The 19,394-nt window shown below is 28.5% G+C and overlaps 2 protein-coding genes across 7 annotated transcripts; one reads left to right on the forward strand and one right to left on the reverse strand.

Moving 5' to 3' along the window:
• Positions 1-1,734: 1,734 nt before the first annotated feature.
• On the forward strand, positions 1,735-8,084 carry LOC105205312 (MATH and LRR domain-containing protein PFE0570w). 3 transcript variants are annotated; one of them, XR_005575772.1, is made up of 7 exons: positions 1,735-2,129; positions 2,450-4,160; positions 4,270-5,234; positions 5,538-5,651; positions 5,965-6,112; positions 6,314-6,507; positions 7,601-8,084. XR_005575772.1 is itself a non-coding variant. In XM_011174662.3 (6 exons), the coding sequence occupies exons 2-6, from the start codon at positions 2,462-2,464 to the stop codon at positions 6,382-6,384; spliced, it is 2,997 nt and encodes a 998-aa protein (XP_011172964.2). In that variant the 5' UTR covers positions 1,735-2,129; positions 2,450-2,461; the 3' UTR covers positions 6,385-7,184. The 3 variants fall into 3 exon arrangements, 1 of the variants encoding a protein (XP_011172964.2); XR_005575771.1 differs by lacking the exon at positions 7,601-8,084 and adding an exon at positions 6,893-7,182; XM_011174662.3 differs by lacking the exon at positions 7,601-8,084 and having other exon boundaries at positions 6,314-7,184.
• Positions 7,937-19,364, reverse strand: LOC105205327 (insulin-degrading enzyme). 4 transcript variants are annotated; one of them, XM_039454605.1, is made up of 14 exons: positions 19,237-19,364; positions 15,582-15,781; positions 14,705-15,205; positions 14,410-14,612; positions 13,797-14,048; positions 13,280-13,669; positions 12,892-13,001; positions 12,343-12,487; positions 11,244-11,354; positions 11,049-11,169; positions 10,682-10,888; positions 10,092-10,384; positions 9,703-9,912; positions 7,937-9,516 (listed from the first exon to the last, which is right to left on the reverse strand). In XM_039454605.1, the coding sequence occupies exons 1-14, from the start codon at positions 19,305-19,307 to the stop codon at positions 9,283-9,285; spliced, it is 3,048 nt and encodes a 1,015-aa protein (XP_039310539.1). In that variant the 5' UTR covers positions 19,308-19,364; the 3' UTR covers positions 7,937-9,282. The 4 variants fall into 4 exon arrangements, with proteins under 4 accessions (XP_039310539.1, XP_039310541.1, XP_039310540.1 ...); XM_039454607.1 differs by lacking the exon at positions 19,237-19,364 and adding an exon at positions 18,626-18,961; XM_039454606.1 differs by lacking the exon at positions 19,237-19,364 and adding an exon at positions 18,369-18,619.
• Positions 19,365-19,394: the final 30 nt, after the last annotated feature.

The raw sequence follows: 19,394 nt of genomic DNA on the forward strand, positions 1-19,394 counted from the left end.
TAAGTCTTTCCTTTTTCAGTTCAGGGATTCGATACATCATGATAAAAGATATATCTATTCTTAGAGGTATCAAAACACAGAGATATTGAAGAAATTCGGAAAAAAACCAATTTTACTCCAAAATTTCTAACTTTGACTGATATAATTCTTTCGTCTTTCACTTTAGCGATTGGATCCACTATGATAAAAGTTAGAACTCTTCTCGGGCATATCAAAACACAGAGATATTGGAGAAATTCTCACAAAAATTTTACTCAAAAATTTCGAAATTTGACTGATATATGTCTTTCCTTTTTCAGTTCAGAAATTCGATACATCATTATAAAAGGTATGTATCTTCTGTGGGCTATCAGAACACACAGATATTGAAGAAATTCGGAAAAAAACCAATTTTACTCAAAAATTTCGAACTTTGACTGATATAACTCTTTCGTCCTTCACTTTAGCGATTGGATCCACTATGACAAAAGTTAGAAATCTTCTCGGGCATATCAGAACACAGAGATATTAGAGAAATTCGCACAAAAATTTTATTCAAAAATTTCGAAATTTGACTGATATAAGTCTTTCCTTTTTCAGTTCAGAAATTCGAAACATCATGATAAAAGGTAAATATCTTCTGTGGGCTATCAGAACACAGAGATATTGAAGAAATTCGGAAAAAAACCAATTTTACTCAAAAATTTCGAACTTTGACTGATATAACTCTTTCGTCTTTCACTTTAGCGATTGGATCCACTATGATAAAAGTTAGAACTCTTCTCGGGGATATCAGAACAGAGAGATATTGGAGAAATTCGCAAAAAAAATTTTACTCAAAAATTTCGAAATTTGACTGATATAAGTCTTTCCTTTTTCAGTTCAGCGATTCGATACATCATGATAAATGTTATATCTCTTCTGTTGGCTATCAGAGCACAGAGATATTGGAGAAATTCCCAAAAAAAGCAATTTTACTAAAAAATTTCAAACTTTGATATAACTCTTTCGTCTTTTACTTTAGCGATTTGATCCATTATGATAAAAGTTAGAAATCTTCTCGGGGTTATCAGAACACAGAGATATTGGAGAAATTCGCAAAAAAAATTTTACTCAAAAATTTCGAAATTTGCCTGATATAAGTCTTTCCTTTTTCAGTTCGGCGATTCAATACATCATGATAAAAGTTATATCTCTTAAAAAATTTAATTTTTTCAAAAACATAATTTGAAGACATTTAAATAATAAAGAATTATGCAAAAATAAAAAGATGGTATATTTATTCGTGGAAAGACATTTATTTCTTCTTCATCATATGATGCGATGTTAATTACAATTATTTTTTAAGTACTGCGTAAAATGAATGTTTCTTTATTAAAGGACCAAATTCTCTCTGTTACTATTAAACATCTTTTTTAAGTTAAAATATGATTGTGCAAAATATGGTCATATACGTATTGATATGTATTAATATCAATGTTAATGTAAATAATTCAGACTATAATAAATAAAAAATTACACGAAAGTAGACGTAATTAATCATTTGTGCACATTCTCGACCCCTGTTCTGGATGCAACATACGCGATACGCAACAGATTTTATTTGCAGCAAAATTGTTGTTAGCACGGATAACAACCTACATCCATTTCTCGAGAGTTGGATGTGGGTTGTTGTCCGTGCTAACATCCACACTGTTTTTAACTGCGGGTTGCAAAATGGATGTGACACGTAGTTCCCATTCTGACCAGAATAGATGTGCGTCACTAGTGTACGGGAGTTTCGAAGCGTTATAGAAAAAAGGCCGCCGTGGCCGCCACGCTCTCAGGTTCCTCTCTGGCGCTACCACAGTATATTAAACAGTATATTACACAGTATATTAAACAGTATATTACAGATATACTGTGGCGCTACTCAAGTACTCGTAGAGCTCTAGCTAGCTACCATCATAGAAATTGTTGGAGCAATACCAGGCAATACGCATAACGTTTTCTTTAATCCTATCGTTACTCATGTGGAATGCAGATTTTCTCGTTAAAGGAGTTCTTATTTTTGTGTGCACTTCAATTGTATGGAAATTCAATAAAACTCGAGACAAATTATTGCAGACAGAATAACCGACCGTGAAGTGGTTATCGGGAAATGTTTTGAGGTTAGCAAATCTATCGTTCTTTAATTTTTCGAAAAAAAAAATCAGTCTGATATTAAGAGCTATAATCAGTTTATTTTTCATGGAATATCTAGGGTACGCTGCAGCATTTCTTATTCGATGTTGTCATATGTTTCATTATTACTGCTAACTGTGTTTTGATTCCGCCTGCTTGCAGTCGGCGTGAATTTTTCGCAGTATCAAGCGACGATTTTATCTCTTTCATGTGTTACTAACAAAAAACACTCAGTGGCAACAAATTATCTTCGAATTAATTAAAAAATCTATATGCTCTAATATTTGTTTTTTTTTTATGGTTTTAGATGTAAATTAAAATGACGCACGCTACGTGTTCCCACGAAGTCATTACATGGAAGATCGTAAATAATTCTGTCACAAGTAGAATAATCAACAACTCCCTAATACATAAATTTAGCCCATCGCAAAAAATACGAAGAAGGACAAAAGCGCTCAACGCCGAAATAAAAAAACAATACAGTGGTGTGAGGGAGTACAAACGCTACGTGGATCTGAAGACTAAAGTCCTGAGAAACTGGACAGATGACACTGACACTAGTGATAGTAACAGTGATGTTGACTACGACATTATATATAGCTCGCCATCGAAACAGACCAATTATGTGCGCAAAAATTTTGAAAAGCTTCAAATTTTTGACAGCGAAGAAGACTGCAAAGAAGTGAGCATCAGACATAAAAAGAGGAGCAAACAAAAAATTGTAAAAAATGATAATAACGTATCATTTAACTTGCGTAAACGAAGACGCTCGAGTATCTTGGATAATGAAGGAAACATTTTGGAGGATAATAATCATTGTTTTGAGACTCAATCTAATGAGCAAGCTCTTTCTTTATCTGATTCTCAAAATTGTATGCCATCTACTGTAATAAAATCTAGAAATAAATACACAAGGCGGAAACACAGAAACTCTGATGCAACGGACAATGAATTAAGTTCAAAAGATAATGCGATAGTCAATAAAACAAAACGTGTAAAGAGAAAAAAAATATGGAATGACAAAGATCATATTGCGACAATAAAGGATACTGATACTGAGTCAAATACTGAATTTAATTCACATTTAGACCATCAGTCGTCTCCATCTCAGTCAACTAATGTAGACAATAGTAATGAATTAAATACCCATGTTAATTCGGAAGATAGCAAACGCAATAAGTTAACAGCAGTAATTAACGAAAATTCGATAAACGCAAAGAATCATGACAATATGCTTGTGAGTCGCAAACCAGTATTGTTAAAGAATGTTAGAAGGAACTTGATACCTGCATTAGAGAAAGCTAATTCTATGAATAATGATAAAGATGTTAAAACAGATAAAAATGTCGAAGAAAAATTGAATTATGATCAGTTATATCCAGCTATCCCAATTGATCAACATAGTACACCATTAAATAAAACACAAACTGAGAAGAAAGATTCATTACCGGATACTTTGTCATTGGATCAGCAAAAAGATTCTGGAATTGATGAAGACTTGGAAGATAAATTTGTCAATATCAAAAATTCTAATAACAGTCTAATGAAACAGAATATGAAAAAAAACATGGAAAAAACACCTTCCTCTCAACGACGAAAAAAGATTGACAAAGTAATTGAAACAGCAGAAAATTGTGAGGAGAATGTAAAGGACACACATTCAAAATTTAACAATGACATTTTAGAAAAACAAATTAGTAAAGAACAGGAGTCTTCTAGAGAAGAAAACATAAAAAAATCTCTCCAATTAAGTCAAATTGATATGACTATAGAGACTAATCAAAAAGATAAGGAAGACAAACACCTTGTAAAGATGACAGATTCAGATGATATTCAAAAGCAGCAGTTGCTATCTCCTAAACAAGATTATACAAAAGATGTTCATTCAGAGTCTTATGATCATATTCAAGAGAAAGAAGATAATAGAGAAATAGATAAGCCTGCTGAAGAAGAAGAAATATCTCGCGAATTAGACAAGGTCAATAAGGATATAGAGGATTCTTCACTTTATTACAAAGGTAAGACGAGTTTTCTAAAACGAGACAGTTTATGCGATCAAAAACAATAATTTTCTCCTAAGAATTGTAAAAAAATGTGCAAATTTCAATTCTTACAATAATATTTCAGAAGAACGAGATAGCGAAGAAGAAAAGGGGTCTTCTGGAAAAGAAATGACGACTTCCCATCAATTAAATCAGATTAGCAATGCCACAGAGATTTGTTCAACAAATTATGAAAATCAAAAGCATTCTGTGAAATCGCAAAATTTATGCGATAGTAAAAAGCAACAACTATCTCCTAAAGAAAATCATATAAAAGATGTATGTCTGAATGAAGAAAAGGAAGAAAAGTGTTCCCTTCAATTAAATCAGGTTGATAAGAATACAAATATACATTTAATAAGTCAAGAAAATAAAACTTGCGTGGAAGCGGAGACTACCCATAATACACAAAAACAACATCTCTTACCTAAAGTTACATGTACTGAAATTCTTAACAAAAGATATAAGATAATAGACAAGAAAGCTATCGAAGGTGTTGAGAAAATTGATAATGTTAATAACAATATAGACGCTGCTGAATGTACTCCAAAAAAGAATACATTAACACATTGTCCGAATGTCATCAATAATCAGCAAGAAACAGTAATGTTTGAGGAGGAAAATGATATAGCATTAACATTGGAAACAGATAATGAAGAAGATAATGTAAACTATATGTCGCCTCAAGCTAGAAAACGACTTCAGCAGCAAGCGAAATTGAATTTAGTTGTAAATACTGATTCCAGTGAAAGCGATGACGAACATATAATCACTAAAAACTCGCGAGAACAAATTTACACTTCGGATACGAGCCATTGCAACGAAGATGAGTTGAATGATGAAATTAATGAAGCTTCTAAACAAATGGAAACTGATGTTTTAGGCAATGAAGATATTTGTGAGGACATTTGCAAAGAGGCTACGTCAGTTCCTGCAGAAGTAGTAAAACAGGATTCAACAAATATAAAAAAAGGAATAGAAAAGAAAGCGGTGTCAACCGAAAGTTCAAGCACACAGCTTAATATCTCTAGTCAGTATAGACCACGCAATGTAAGTATGTAATGTAACTTTAAGTAATAATAGAATTATATTTATTATCTCAAAATGTATGTTTTAATAAAATAAAATTGTATAAATTTTTTCCCTTTTCTTTCTATTAATTGAATATATCTTTAGACATATAACGAGATAGAATATATTTTGAAATTAATTCATTTAGAACAACTAAAAAATGAAAAATGAAAAAATTAAAGCAATAAAAAAATAAATTTTGTATTAATGTTCATAAATATGAATGCAATTTTCAATGTACGATATTCAGAGAAATATAATTAGCCTATTATTACATTTTAGTTACAACAACTAATTGAAGATGAAGAATTACTTGTAGAAACGATGCCGGCAAGTTTTACATTGGTCGATCTTTCCGAGGACGAAGACGCTTTTATTTTAAATATTCCAAGCAAGGTATATTTTTTTATTTATTTATTTTTTTTTTTTTTATAAATCCTTTATTTTTTCAGAAATGAGACTGCACTATTTCTCTTAGAGAAATGGTATGACAAGTACTTTTGTGCAAGCTGTTAACTTTAATATTAATTATCTATTGATAAATAAATTTAAATAACTGATTCAAACAATTGAACGCGTATAATTATGCAATAGATATAAATTCATTTTTCAAAACGGAGACGTTAACTTAAAATAAAAAAAAATAAAAACAGCTTAAAATAAAAATATTTTTTTATATAAATCAAAGTTAATTCTTAAATTATTCTAGGCAATACAATGCAACTTGCAAGGTCAAATGACAATAACAGAGAAATCAATAAAATTTAATAAAAGTAAATACAGAATCGTTTGCAGAGAAGCGGGTACTACATCTTGCATTTTTGCTACTGGTAACAACCGGAAACCTTATAAATTAGGTATGTAAGTTCTTTTTTAAATAGAAATATTATATTTCACATATTTAATTCTAAAATCAAAGTTAATAAACTTCCTAAATAGAAACAATAAAATAATGAATTATTTTCCAAAACATTTTTTAAACATATTTATATACTTTTCTATTTATATATCTTTTATTCAGACAATTTTTCTGTAATTGATTTTATTTTATTTTCCAGTAAACATTAAAAATATCGGTACTATTACTCTACGAGAAAAATTACAAGATTCAGAAAAACCTGATGTATGAATTCTTATAGTATTATTTCTTCTGAATTGATTAAAATCAATAAAAAAGATTAAAGAACCGACAAATGGATAAAGTAAATGAAAGTCTCAAAGCATAAAAAGTGAAAACGAAAAGCAAATTCAGGTAAATCAATTATTATTACAATGTATTAAATTAAAAAGAAAGATGACAAAAGGCTATAGAAAACAACGGCCATCAAATTGAAGCTAATTTTAAATATGAACAAATTTGCTCCCATTTTAAGCTAAAAATACGATAATACTTTTCTTTCAATTTCATTATTAAACGATATATAAATATCATTATATGTAATAAAGTAATTATTCGGATCTTATACAATCAATCAAAAGTTTATTTTATATTTTTCCTTTTTTGTAAACTAAGGAAAATTAATAATTTCCTTAGTTAGATAATTAAGGAAAACTAAGGATAATTAATAATAAGAAAACGGAAGTTGCATGAATCTCTTTATCAATCTAATATAATTGCGTAAATAATATTCTTTCAGAAGTTGAATATCTTGCGATAAAGAGAACGATAAAAAAAAATATTTTTTTTTAATGTTTATGTTCAATATTCAAATACTTTACTTATTGTTAATATTAATAGCAATAACCCAAAATAAAGTCCCAATGGAATACATTCTTATGTTTAATTTACCAAATGTATACATCTATATATATATGTTGAATTAGTAATATAATATTTAGTGTAATATCATTTATAATAATTAGTATGTATTAGCTGTTATTTGTAAGAAAGATGAATATGAAAGATGTAAATATATAAAATTTATTTACTTATCACTATGGTATTATTTGGCCTATTATCTATATATTGTTTTTTTATAATTCATGAAGTGTGTGTGTATATATATATATATATATATATATATATATGCATACACAGAATACCAAAATATTTTACAATAATTTTACAAATAATTCTAATTATTTGGAAACAAAAAGTGTGTAATTAAAGGGGCTTTTATTTTACTTATAATTCTTGGCGAATATATTTAAAAGGATACGATAAATTATGGTTATAATTAATCGTATCCTTTTAAATATATTCGCCAAGAATTATAAGTAAAATAAAAGCCCCTTTAATTACACACTTTTTGTTTCCAAAGTTAGTTATTCATGAATTCGAATTACGGATGCCTTCGAAATCGTAATTTATACTTCACGAACTTATTTTACAAAATATTTTTCAGATGTATCTAAAATGTCTATTATACAAAAATATGGAAAATCGGATTTTTGAAGAAAAAAATACAATTCAAGAGATGCATATTATATTTGCAGTGTAGGCAGTTTTACATTAAATTATTGTTCAATATATAGATTAATATAAAAAAGAATTTTGTAAATTTAAAAATAATTTTCAATGATAAATGTTGCACTCTCATATATTAGAATTTGAAAATGTAGTTATTTTTAATTAATTTTATTTCTTTTAATTTAAAAAAATGTTTAAAATAATTATTTTCGAAAATGATTTAAAATATGAAATACATTAATAGAGGAAGGAAAGAGATAGTAGAATACCATTTTGCTTTTTTAAATAACTCTGTAAATATTAACGCGACACAATTCTTATCAACCACCAGTTTGTTAGTCATAGAGTTCTACCAATCACTTTATAAGTAGAAGTTTATCAAGTATATAGAATGAACATAATATACAATTTGTTGAAGAGGAAAAAAAGGATACAAAAAATGAGATAAGTGTTATGGAATATTAACAACTATAAAAGGCGTTTTTAATTATAAAAAAAGCAAATTAATAATTCTCATATATTTTACATATTAATAAGTTCACAAAACAAAGTTTTGTGAACGTTTTGTAAAATATATTTTTTACTTGAAAAAAATTTGTTGCTTAAAAAAATAACTTTTTTAAATAATGTCTACTAAATATTATGCAATGTCCATTATAAGATAGTAAAATCGCAAGAACGGTCTTGCGCTTGTAATGTAAATGGCTCATAACCATCTCTCACTACATGTAACTTTATAACTTATAACTTTTATATGCCAAATTCACACACATGCATACATTAAATTCAATTACATTATTTGAAAGCCACATTCAAGGTCTTCAAGTTAGACTAAAGTTAAAAAATTAATATCTAACATACTTCTTAAAATTACGTAGAAAGTATACACTTGTAAAAATCGCTGCTACCTGCAAAACTGAAATTCAACTTATATAAAAACGCAATGAACACTAATGACTGCTAACCACCCTACAATGTTTAAATAGACTGTAACGAAATAATTTTAACAATTATTCTTAGAATTCAATGTGAATTATATGAGAATTATACATTTTTTCGACTTATTTTAGTCCACTATAGCTGCATATGATCATTTGGTTATTTCTTATTGAAACACCCTGTATACATCGTGACTAAAAATTCTCGTTTATTTATCAATTACGCAAATTTGCAAAATTTTGATAACATAATAAAAATTCAATTATGGTTCATAGTAATATAAGCTTTTTTCTCAATAATGAACTGTATAAGTATCTATGTCACGATGTATAAATTTAATACATGTTGGATTTCTCAAATATTAATTTACGTTAATTGATTATTTTCTATAAATAATAAATGTAAAACACGTTATTATTTTCTAATGTTACTAATTATAAATAAATGTATTCATTTAATTCATTCTATTTCATCTTATTATTCATTTTATAATTTAAAAAAGTGTATAAGCATTTATAGTATCATGTTTCATTTAAACACACTGCATAGTGCTAAATTTTGCAAATATTAATTATGCTAATAATTTATTAGTTTCTACAAAATAGTTTGTTAAAATTTTCCTCAAATTATGCATATGAACAAATTTATTCACATAATTTACTATTAGTTTATTTTTTTTTATAACTTAGATGAGCGTATACCCTTTCTGGGAAAATATGTTTCGAATGGTTTTATTAGAGGATATAGAGGTTGACTATTTTTAAATGATATGATATCGTCGATTTTCTTAACTTCTTCACTGGTTGATAAATCGGTGATTTCCCCATTTGTGATATCGACTGAATTACTTTCCTCTGCCGTGGATATCACATGTATCGACAATTTATGTCGAGTTTTACTATGTACATTTTCCTAAAGAAATATAGATATATTATTTATTTTTTTCCAAGCATCACACAAAATCGTTTTTTTTTTTTTCAAAATTATATATCACGCAGAAAAGTTATTGTATATTATTTATGTATTTTTTCATAATAAAATATTTTTCTTTCGATTCATGAACGATATATATTCTATAAAGAAACATAAAGTAATTACCTTAAAAAAATTAAGTAATTGCTCCCGTGTTATCGACCTTAAGTAAGCCACTTCAATATTTACTCGATTGAAGTTATATTGTTGATTGACAATTTCATTCCAATAGAATGTGCAACGAGCACTCAACGTTTTCGGTTTCTCCAAACGTAATGTAGCCAGGGCTTTCTTATGTTCCTCAAATTGTTCTTCTGGCATGGTAGATATGTAATCCTAAAATATAATAATGAATGTAAGTTTTAATAAAAGCAGTATAGTCTCGTATCACATAGTAAATCGAATGATATAATCATATGACAATGTTACAATATGTACAATCGTATAATAAATTTAAAACGAAAACATTTTTATTATTCAAGATATTAATATATCATATAAGCTCTTCTACTTACCAACATGGAATCTATAAATAAATCGATCCGCTTTTCCACATATTGCGGATGTTTGTCGCTCTGTACTAGTACTCGCAAGCCTTGCGCTCCGTTCATTCTACGTACATTGCTAGCTACTATATAACCTAATTGCTCCTTCGTTCTTAAAATATTGAAGCAGGGTTCTGCAATAATTTGTCCTAAGAGCTCTACGAGCATATTCGATTCCGTTGATTGTAAACCTGTTGGATGGTACACCATTGTACAAGAACTTTTATGTAATTGATTTTCCGTTTCAAACACATAATGGCAACCTACAAGAATACGAACCATTACATATTGCATTTTGGATCATATAAACTTAAGTCATATAAGACTTAATCCAATTTTTGAAATCAAACTTTTTTTTTGGATAAAATGCTACACAAATTAAAGTAGTTATAAATTTTTTTTTTGCCGTAATGATCCTAGTGTCGATAAAATTTTAGAAGACAGAAACAATAAAATTCTTCATGTTAAAACTACATCCTTAATATAAATAAATTGAATTTCTTAAAGTATATTAATTTTTTTCAATGATCATAAATGAGACTTAATCGTGCCATACTTACCATCGTCTAGTTGAATTTCCCGATATAATACTAGTTGCTTTTGTAACAAAGGTATTAGATGAGGCACTCCACTTGTCAATTTAAACTCAATTAGTTTAACTGTATCTTTAGCTTCCGCTTCAGTTATGTTACCATGTATTAGGCACTCCACATGCACATTGCCAAGTAACTCTGGTATAAACCGCTGAAGTCTATCAACACTTAGATCTATATGAAAATTTTAATTATAGTATGGTTATTAATGAATGATATATATGATTGTGCTAAAAATTTTTAAGAAAAAAATATTTCTTTAAAAAAAATTATTAAGATATTTTTAATAAGGAAAAAAATATTTTTTAATATAAAAAATATGAGTTCTACATACGAGCAGTAGATTCCAACAATTCTTCCTTAAGCCAAACTTGTTCTGTTAATAAAACTAATAGATAATAGACTGCATGTTTATAAGGCTGTTCAGCAGTGAAATTTTTTAAGTTCCTGATATGCTGTAAATCATTTCTACATAAATATACTGCTTAACTTTAAAAAAATGTTTGCTTATTACATTCACTGTACATACGTTTTCTTTTAAAATTTCAAATCTTTTTGGATCAACCTTAAAATTGATCATTCGATCCATGATTTTTTCCAACAGCACGCGTTGTTTATGATCGTAACCGCCTATAACAAGCTAAAAAAATGATTAATCTTTTTTGTGAATTATGTATACTCATTTATAGAACATTTAATAAACATTATTATAAATAGAATTAAACAAATTTTTAAATCAAAAATAAATAAAATAAAATTTTTGAATAAACAAATATTTTATGAAATAGCATTCGTTTTAAACATTATTGATATTAATAAAAAATTAATAATTTATTAATGGCAAAAAAACTATTTAAATAATATAAAATATTTTATTGTTACTGTTTTATATATGTATATTTGTTGCTATAATAATCACTACCAGAACCACATACATCAACATATATCAAATGGAATATGATGACACCACATCCAATTTACTAAAAAGTAGAGTAACTCCGATATATACACTGCACCGATCGAAAATTTATTTTATCAAGTTATATTTAAAGAAAATAAACTGTACCAATAAAAACTTTATACTATTACTATAAAAAAATTAGAGATATGAAATATTTATTTTCTTATATTTGGAAAAAAACTTCAAAAAATCCTTGTATTTTTTATGTATATCACAAGTGGTAAGATTTATGACTATTCATGAGTGGGACAATCAAATTAGGATAGAGAATATAAACGTTAAACACTTATATTTTCATGTACTCCATCCTTTACTATCTCTCTACATTTATGTATCATGAAATAAACCTTGTACATTTCCTACAAAGAAAGTAATTATTTTACGTAAATTGTAATACATCGCTACGCCATTCATAACATTGACAAATTGATTCGACTCAATGGTTTGGTTTAATATTAAGAGCAAAAAAACTAAAACATCACAATACTAATATAACGTAAAGACACATAACAGAGTAGTTGCAAGCAAGTTATCTCTACTCCTATTTTTTCTGAATTTAGAATTGCGGCATAAATACCAGAAGTTACCCTAATCCATAATGATTAAATTTTTTATTTTGATTTTCAGTTATGAAGAACAGACTAGAGAGAAACATACATATACTTACTGTTATTCCATACTTAGAATTATCAAGTTCCCATTCTAAACCAGCTAAAGCAGCAGAATATGCATATTCATTAAAAGAATCACGAAAGAGCTGAACAAACATGTGAGTCAAATTGCAGCTAAGTGGATCCATATAGGCAAGCGGACTGTAAATTAAAAACAAAACAAACCTGTAGATAATGAGAAAATGCATTTTCTTTTTATTACAAAAAAAATTATAGCACTATTTGAATTCATTAGCATAAAGAAACATCTTTAACAGAAATATTTTTAAATAACAATATTTGGAAGTAAATAATACAAATTCAATTTTGGTTAATTTCTTTAACGATAACGTTTACAAAGATAATCATTTTATTATTCTAATTTTATTCAGCACGTATATCTACTATTTTCATCATACTATCCATCTCAACGATCTAAATTATTTCTTTATTGCAATTTGTACAAATTACCAGAATATCTCAATATTTTATCACGTAAAATATTTCAATATTATATACTATTGTTAGGATAACAATGATCTTTTACAATTATACTTGCTACATACCTGACGAAATCGAAGACCATGTTCACTTTTGGTACGAGAAATTCATCGTCTTTTTTATACCAAAGTCTTACAAATGGTGTATCTTCCGAAATAATAGGAAATTTTTCTACCTGTAAAATTTCAGCTCTTAATATATGTAGACATGAAAATAAAAAATGAGATCAAAAGGGCAATTCCGTATGCAAAAACAAACCAAAAGTGTAAACAAAAGTCTTGCATCATATCTTTCTTATCCATACCACGATCGTATCGTTTTGTCTTATATAAATTAATTTTTAAACATCGATGTATATTTTGTATGTGGTTTACGTTTCATAAAGATTTTGCTTTGAATATCATAAAATGGTGCTTAAAGATTAATATTGCAAAAAATGATTATTTTAATTACTTTAGTGTGTGGTTTGATATCAAACATAGCGGGTATAAATTCATTCTTTTGAGGTAATTTGAGATCCCCATTAAAACCGACATTATTCCACATGTTCATCGTTTCCTCGGATATTTTCTCTTTCTTATATTTGGTGCCGTACCAACTTTCAGTTTCATTCGCTATATTTTCGTACGCTTTTGCGGCTACATGAATCCTGACATTTTGCGGTGTCAAGTATTTCATTATATACTTGATCAAGTCTGGCCGCCACTCAGTGAAAATACGTTCCGCGCACAAAACATGGTTCATGGGATATTTTCGCAGCGCTTGAACCGTAGACTTCACGTAATTATGAGGCAAACACTTTTCCTTAAAACGAAAGTTTATATCCGCGATATCTCTATATTCCTGAAAATATAAAATTGTGTTATTTCATATATGTTATACAATAATAAAGTACAGAAAGTCCAGAAAATTACAAGACTACAATTTTCTGAGTATTCTACATAAGATTATATTATATTTCATTAATTACCTCGTAGATCCATTCGATCGGGTCGTTCGAGTTAAGCATATTGATATACTGAAACATCAAATGAACAATATCCTCAATATGCTTAATACCTTCTTCAGTTAGATCCACAACAACATTGAAAAAGCTGAAGCCTTTGGCATCACTGGGACGTTTTCCAGATGCCAGGGAGTTACACCAACCCCTGGCTTTTAAAGCAGATAATAATGAGCCTTCTCCTTCATGTCCAAGTAAATGAGAAACGTAATCCACAGGCTACATTAAAAATGTAATAAATATATAAGCATCAAATTAAATATTATATAATGAATGCAATTAATGTAATTAAAATGTAACATTAATAATCCCAATTAGAGCTAAAATTTATAAGAATATTCTTATAATTTTTTGTAATATGTATAAAAAATTTTAAGATACTGCATATAATTATATATATATATATATATATATATTTATATATATATATATTTATATATATATATATATATATATATATATATATATAAAATATTTAATGTGTTAAATTTAATACACGCATATATTATACTTATATTGAAAAAGAATTAATATAATATTCATGTAAAGTGTCAAAGCCAAAAAAAGTATATCATATTACCGAAGACTGATAATGCTGCTGCATGTCAGGTAAAGGAAACGAAATGTCTAAATTTCGTGTATCCTTTATCGGAACAATGTACCATATATTACGAAAATGTTCATCTTTAAATGGATGTTCAGGCCATGCTGGAACTTCAACTTCTTTGTTTCGTACCTCACAAAAGAGTGGTACTACCATCGTTTCAAGTTCATTCAAACTCTCTAAACAGAAAATTTACTCGTTGATGTAACATATAATAAAAGCTTTTTAAATGTTCTTATCATAAACAGGATCTTATAAATTATCCTCGTACCTTTGCCAAGAACACACAGTGTCATAATATTCGCAGAATAATATTTTTCATGAAACTCTAATAGCCTATTTCTAACATTAATACCCTTTTGTTTCGGTATTATGTCTAACGTTTCTCTATTGCCTGTACCAAATTTCGAAAACGAATGATCTGGGCTTGCAGATGATTTATCAAGCTGATCAAATCGCCAAGTATCATTAGCTAAATTTTTCTCATGTTCCAAGTTTATGGCATTCAACTCCAGCTCAGTCAATGTCTCCGTGAAAAGAGGCGCTAAGAAAAACTGCGCAAAACGGTCTAAAGCACCTCCTAATTTCTCTGGTGTTATATCGAAGTAATAGGTGGTGTGATCTGTATGTGTTTCTGCATTGCTTGCACCACCATTCTGTGACAGATACATGTTGTAATCATTCTGCTGAGGATATTTCTCCGTCCCTAAGAATAACATATGTTCGCAAAAGTGCGCTAATCCAGGGAGATCATCTGGATCACACATATAACCTGCAATTTATTTCATCTTGAATTAAATAAGCCTTAAGATAGATAATTTGACAATCATTCATCAACACACATTAATAATATTGATTAGCTATATCATTATAAAATATCATTAAATTTATCCAGGAGAAAATGTTAACAATATTACAGAGCGATTCAGAAGAGAAGAATAAATTAAAACATTGAATTCATAAAATACAAAATTATTAAGTAAAAATCACAAAGACCCAAAGATTAACACATAAAAATATGTTAAATATATTAGAAGTTATTTATCTTTTGTTATCTATATTTTTTATAATTTCTAATGTACATACAAAATGATTTTATATGAAGATTCTTATAAGAATTGTTAGAAATAGTGAAATAATATAATTACCAGTATTAACGTCCATTGCAACAGCACTCTTGTCAGTTTTTGGATCGCTTATCAAAAGAACTTTCATTTTATTAGTAAGTAGTAAACCCCTGTACAATCGGTCGTCATTTTGTGACTTTACTATATGATCGTATCGCTTTTCCACATGTTTATCAACATTAAATTGAGACATTGAAACCATGGCTTCAGAAATTTTATTTCTACACATGAAAAGAATACAAATAACTTTTAGGAATAAATTGACATGAATTTGTTAATCTATTATATTTATACATTAATAGTGTTCAACAATTTTATAACTAAAACAACTTTTCAAAAAAATTCTTTGTATAATAATCTTCCAAAAAGTTTTTTAGTAACAAAATTTAATAAAGTATAAATATTGAACATTAAATATATTAACTATCTATAAATATAACATACAATATTGTATAAGTATAAACTAATGCTCTATGCATTAATTTGTATTTATTATGAGATTCATTTACTTTTCAGTTTACTAATTTGTCAAGACAAAATATTCTCTTTATTCAAATCAAGTTTTCATTCAATCTCTTTTTATGCTAATAGCGCAAGCGCAAAATAACATGTAAATGATTTATCTTTTATTCATTTCCTCATTTCAATATGGTCATATGATAAATACAGAGTAGAAAAATGAAACATGAAAGTGAAACAAAAAACATTAGACAAAAAATGTTCATAAAAATTTTTTACAGCATTGTTTAATATTGTAAACATATATGTATATATAAATATAACATATATATATATATATATATAACATATATATATATATATATATATATATAAAATATTGAGCACGGGTTGTATTTCTTTTTTACATAAGAAATATAACCTGTGCATAATATCTATAAGATCTTCAAAGAAAAAGCATTCAATATTGCAAGACAATAATACATTATATTAAAAAAAAATTTTTTTTTTTTAAATAAATATTACATAGTAAAACTTGTATAACAAAAACTAATTCGTCTCTGAGATATAAACATTTAAATATTTTTGTGTAAGTTAGTATGACAAAAAGAATTCAAATTTTGGAGAATTCCCTCAAATCCCTAACACTCTGTTTGCATATCACACAGAAACCAATAAGTCAGTCATAAACTAACATACAAAATTATTCTCAGAAATAGTTAAATTTTCCATCTATATTTATTATGGTTTTTTTCTCAATATGATATACACTATATATCATATACCAAATGCTTTTTCTTAACATTCAGTATAATACATGTAAATAAATATTGTTTGTCAATAATATCAATTTTACAAAAGTTAATAATATTATACATTTTTCTAAAATTTAATTTGCTATATAACTCATATGTTCAATTGTCAGTTATTGAAATATTACATGGATGCATTTTGATATTTCCTGAAGAAAAAAATTCCATATGAATCAAAATGAATCCACAGTAAGAAGAATGTCACATAGCTTTGGAGCACACTCTGCACATTACATTTAAAAATAAATAAAAGTAAATGTTAACTAAATGGTCCATTAAAGTATAAATGTCATTGATGATTAACTAACTCCAGAATATATTAAAATCAATTTAGCTCTAATAATTTCTGTCTCTTTTTTTCTTTTATTTCTCCTGTGATGGAACAAATTCTAATTGCAGCGATTATGACAACTCATACAAACAAAAAACTCTTGTGGATCCTGCAAGTGATATAAGAAAAAGAAAGAAAAGTAAAATCATACATAGCCCTATTTGGAATTCAAGTTACCATTCTCAAACTCATAAAGGAAAAGCCAAAAGTATGTAACTCACAAATTTTGGAAAATTCAATATTAAGATATACAGTTTGATATACAGTTGTACAAGTAATATATAACATTCAGGTGCCGATAGATCACAAGATTGAAGTTACAAAATCTCTTAATCCAGAATAATTACACATGTGTGTACTAGGGTGGGCCAAAAAAATCGACTATTTTTTTTTTCTCTTTATACTCTGAAAACTTGGTTGGTAGAGACCTCAAAAACATTCTCTCTAAGTATGAGCTCTTAATTTTAATAGGAAAGTCCTCCACCTCTCAGTTTTCTATTTTTTTTCTTATTATGAGGAAGAAAAATATATATCTCGGTATCTACTATTTGAAAAAAAATATTTCGTCTCATATTTTCGTAGGAAATTGAATTCTCTACAAAAAAGATCTCTTACAATGTTTTCGTATACCTCACCGTTCAGAAGTTATTAAAGGTTAAAATTTGATCATTTTAAGGTAGATTTCTTTTTTTTTATGAATTTTATAACTCCTTAACAAAAAATCATTATGATACACGCAACTCATGGTTTTGTCGGAAATTCACTGCTCTACAATAATGGTTTCTTATGATTAGTCGATTAAATTAACTGTTCAAAAGATATTCACCGTCAAACTTCAATGCACACTATTTTTAACAGTTTTTGATTAATAATTCAAACAATTTCAATTTAATTCATGAGTTTCGGGGAAATGTTTACGAATTTCAGTTTCTCTGAACATGAAAATGTTTTAAACCTTTTTTCTAGTTTTTTTTATAAACAGTATATATTGAAGAAAAAAGAGATTACCAGTTATTCTTGAATAATAAAGAAAAAAATCTTGTAGCTCTTTGACCTATTTGGATCTAAATGTTGTATATTACTTTTAAGACATCAAATTTCTATGTCTTATCAAACTTTCTAAAACCTGTGAGATACACACCTGGATTGCAGGATAGCGTATGGTTACGCGGTCGATAATCAACTATTAAGTGAGTATATTCTTACTCGCAGTTACAAGTCTCCGTGAAGGAGTTCTCGTCACTTTGATAAAACGACGTCATCGTGAAAAACTTGACGACAAAACTTCGCGTGGAACGATACGACACGGGCAAATTTACCGTTTCGCTTTTTTCTTTCTCGTTGTTATCAAACCTCGACACGCACTCTGTGGTATGAGATACGTGTGCGGAGCACGCGCTCTCTCACAAGCACGATACCATCATAACAAGGCAATTAACAATGAGAAGATTGTGTATTTGTACCTCGTAGCAAAGAGAAAAAAAGAAGCCACTGATAAAGGACGAGTCACTCAGTGCCGTTGAGGTTAGATCCAACGACGCGTCAATGGATCTCGAACGAGATCTCTATGGCCCCGGATTTCAGACTTCTAAGAACTCGAACGAGATCTCGTGGCAATTATCTTGGTGTCGCTGCAAAATCACTAGTGATCGCTAAGTCAGCTCGAGTCAATTACGTTAAGCCACGCAGATTTAACGATCGACATGCGTTCACGGAGCAATGACGCGGCAAGTGAAAACTCAATATATTATTATACGGCAAATGGTGTAGTGACCAACCAGGAATCAGTCTTAGCTTCACATGGAGTCTCAGTTTAATGAGCTTTCTACAATAAGCCTCAATCGGTGTCGTAAGCCGTAAGAATTGATCAATCACAGTCGAATATTCTCTCCACATTCGACTGTGATTGGTCAATTCTTACGGCTTACGACTTATGATACCGTCTAATAGCTTGTAGGAAGCTCATAACTGGAGGCAATGTTCCTGTCAGGTGCACGTAGATATCAGCAAGCATGCGGACGGTACACAGCAAGTAGCGTACATACACTCGAGTTTGCAAAGAAACGTTAGGTACCTGAAAAGCAGACGAGACTGTACGGCGGATATGAGTAGCACGCGGGATTTTAATGCGCACGTGGCGAACATCGGATAGCGAATTATGCAAGACGCAAGGTTGGATCGTTGAAATGAAGAAATCCGACTGCACGCGTCGATTGTATCGACGAGAGGCGG

Source organism: Solenopsis invicta, chromosome 10, assembly GCF_016802725.1.
Source record: "Solenopsis invicta isolate M01_SB chromosome 10, UNIL_Sinv_3.0, whole genome shotgun sequence".
NCBI lineage: Eukaryota > Metazoa > Arthropoda > Insecta > Hymenoptera > Formicidae > Solenopsis > Solenopsis invicta.